Below are 2,076 nucleotides of genomic sequence, written 5' to 3'. Positions count from 1 at the left end.
TTAGACATAAAAAGGCTCATTTCATTGGACAATCATTACACAACACTTTTTTCGCTCGTTTCTTTCTTATCCCCATCACGATTCTTAAGAGAAACAAGTACTAAGGTTGTAATACACAAGTTTAAGGCAGTAATTAAGAGTTAATATAAAAGAACTTTAATCCTAAGTTTCTTGTAAATACACTTGGTCTTGTTCTTTGCTGTTTCCCTTCAGATTTTGTCGTTTTCCCTTCCCCAAGCCTGCATTAATTCTCGCCTTTGGGAGGTTGGTTGTCTTAGCCACAGCTACTCGATCAGCAATGCGAGCCCTTCTTGCACTTAAGTGAACCTGCACCAGCTGTGATTGTGCTCACGAGGGAAGATGGTCTTGCTCCCAAGCTTGATGCCTTGGAGTAACTTGAAGATGCTCCGGCACCCGAGGGAGTGAAAAAAGCACCATTCAACAGCAAATCTCCTTCGGATCTCCAGTTCCAATTCTTCCACTGGCTCTGTGGTGCATCCTCGTGTTTGGTAACCTGAAATCAGTTGACATACTTGAATAAGTGCTCTGATTTTATGGGCCATTTAACCGTTTTCCCATATTTTAGATTTTTGTATGCGGGTTCTCACCTCCTTGTTAAATTCGTCATTGGGAGCGAGAAATCTGTTCCCTTGACTGTTAATAGTTGGATCAGCACTGCCACCAATTGCATACATTTCCCAATGGGAATAGTCATTGTTCACCACATGGAAATACCCATGTCTACATCTGCAAATGAATGTAAATAGAAAAGAAGGAACACGTTCAATATATATATATATATATATATATATGGATCGGGACCGAGGCCATTTGAAATCCCAAGTCCTAGAATTGGGGATTGGGAGACACTTTTTACGATCATATTAAAACAGAGAAAAGAAAAGTTGGACCAAAAGTCTTCAAGGAAATTTACCTTGGCATCCTCTGTACAAGCCCTTCTCCAAAATGGTTGAATGCTATAGTGACTTGCATGTTTTTGTCTTGTGTGTAGGAATCACTATGGCCCAAGAGCATGACCTTGTTATGGTGGGTCATATAATTGTTAGAGATGGTGATTGCTGTGGCTCCATGAATGGCATCAACTAGCCCATCATAGCAATTAGATAAAGAGCAATGATCCACCCAAACGTGGCTTCCCCCGAAGATCGAGACACCGTCGCCGTCGGAGACTGTCCTCCAGCCATAATGTCCAGGAGAGTCCCTTACATAGGCATTCCCACCTTGCTTGCAGTCATGGATGTTGAGGCCATGAATAATAATGTTGGTCACGTACTGGATAGTAATGCATGGCCCCCCGGCAATGTGCACGCTCGCACCACGCCCATCAATCGTCTTGAAAGAGTTCATGATTAGCTCTTCCTTCAGCTTAATCACCATGTCACTCTTGAAGATGATCCAAAGGGGCTCGTCTTGGATCACAGCGTGCCTAAGAGTGCCTGGTTTGGGATTCACAGGGTCATTATCGCTGGCGTCGGTGACCACATATATCTTCCCGTCTCTGCCGCCGATAGCATGCTTTCCAAACCCAATTGCACAGTCGGCTAGCCGTTGCCGGTTCTGCTCCCAATTCGGGTCGCACCTCCAGCAGTCATCGATGGGATTTCCGGTCCCACAAGAGAGAAAGCCCAAGTTTCTCCTGGAGGCACTTATGTTCCTTCATGCAACAAATAAAAAAAATGACCAATATCATATAAGAATGTAACATGTTATTAAAATGTTGATAGAACCAAGCATCAACTAAAAGTCTCTTACATATTTACTTCTTGCACTACTAGTTCTGGGTCTTGAACTGGTGTTGAGGAGATGGAGTTTGGAGCTAGAAGAGCCAAAAGGACTAAAAAAGTGAGCGGAATTGCCATGGTTTCTAACTTTCTTGTGTTTTTTGGCACGAAATTACACAGAGAAGAGATGGGAAGAAAGGGAACCGTATTTGTGAGGATGTTGAGAGAAGGTGATGTGCTTATATAGGGACTGAGAACAGATGGGAAAGTTGGTTTTGCTGAGACTGCATTATGCCAGCTACTCTTTTTCTGGTTTTTCAATAAAGTAATCAAT

At 43.0% G+C, this 2,076-nt stretch overlaps 1 protein-coding gene across 1 annotated transcript; it reads right to left on the bottom strand.

Moving 5' to 3' along the window:
* On the bottom strand, positions 1-2,076 carry LOC122311973 (probable pectate lyase 5). The gene is made up of 4 exons (XM_043126776.1): positions 1,774-2,076; positions 935-1,675; positions 609-747; positions 1-514 (listed from the first exon to the last, which is right to left on the bottom strand). The coding sequence occupies exons 1-4, from the start codon at positions 1,878-1,880 to the stop codon at positions 293-295; spliced, it is 1,209 nt and encodes a 402-aa protein (XP_042982710.1). The 5' UTR covers positions 1,881-2,076; the 3' UTR covers positions 1-292.

The sequence above is a fragment of the Carya illinoinensis genome, chromosome 5 (genome assembly GCF_018687715.1).
Source record: "Carya illinoinensis cultivar Pawnee chromosome 5, C.illinoinensisPawnee_v1, whole genome shotgun sequence".
Lineage (NCBI taxonomy): Eukaryota > Viridiplantae > Streptophyta > Magnoliopsida > Fagales > Juglandaceae > Carya > Carya illinoinensis.
Note: the sequence above shows the minus strand (reverse complement) of the source record. Positions and strands in the feature narration are given on the sequence as shown.

Excerpts from the sequence above, each read along its gene's own strand:
- LOC122311973 (XM_043126776.1), bottom strand. The coding sequence starts at position 1,880 with ATGGCAATTCCGCTCACTTTTTTAGTCCTTTTGGCTCTTCTAGCTCCA. Across the intron at positions 748-934 it reads CTTGTACAGAGGATGCCAAG|ATGTAGACATGGGTATTTCC; the intron begins GTAAATTTCCTT and ends ATTCATTTGCAG. Across the intron at positions 515-608 it reads ATGACGAATTTAACAAGGAG|GTTACCAAACACGAGGATGC; the intron begins GTGAGAACCCGC and ends AACTGATTTCAG.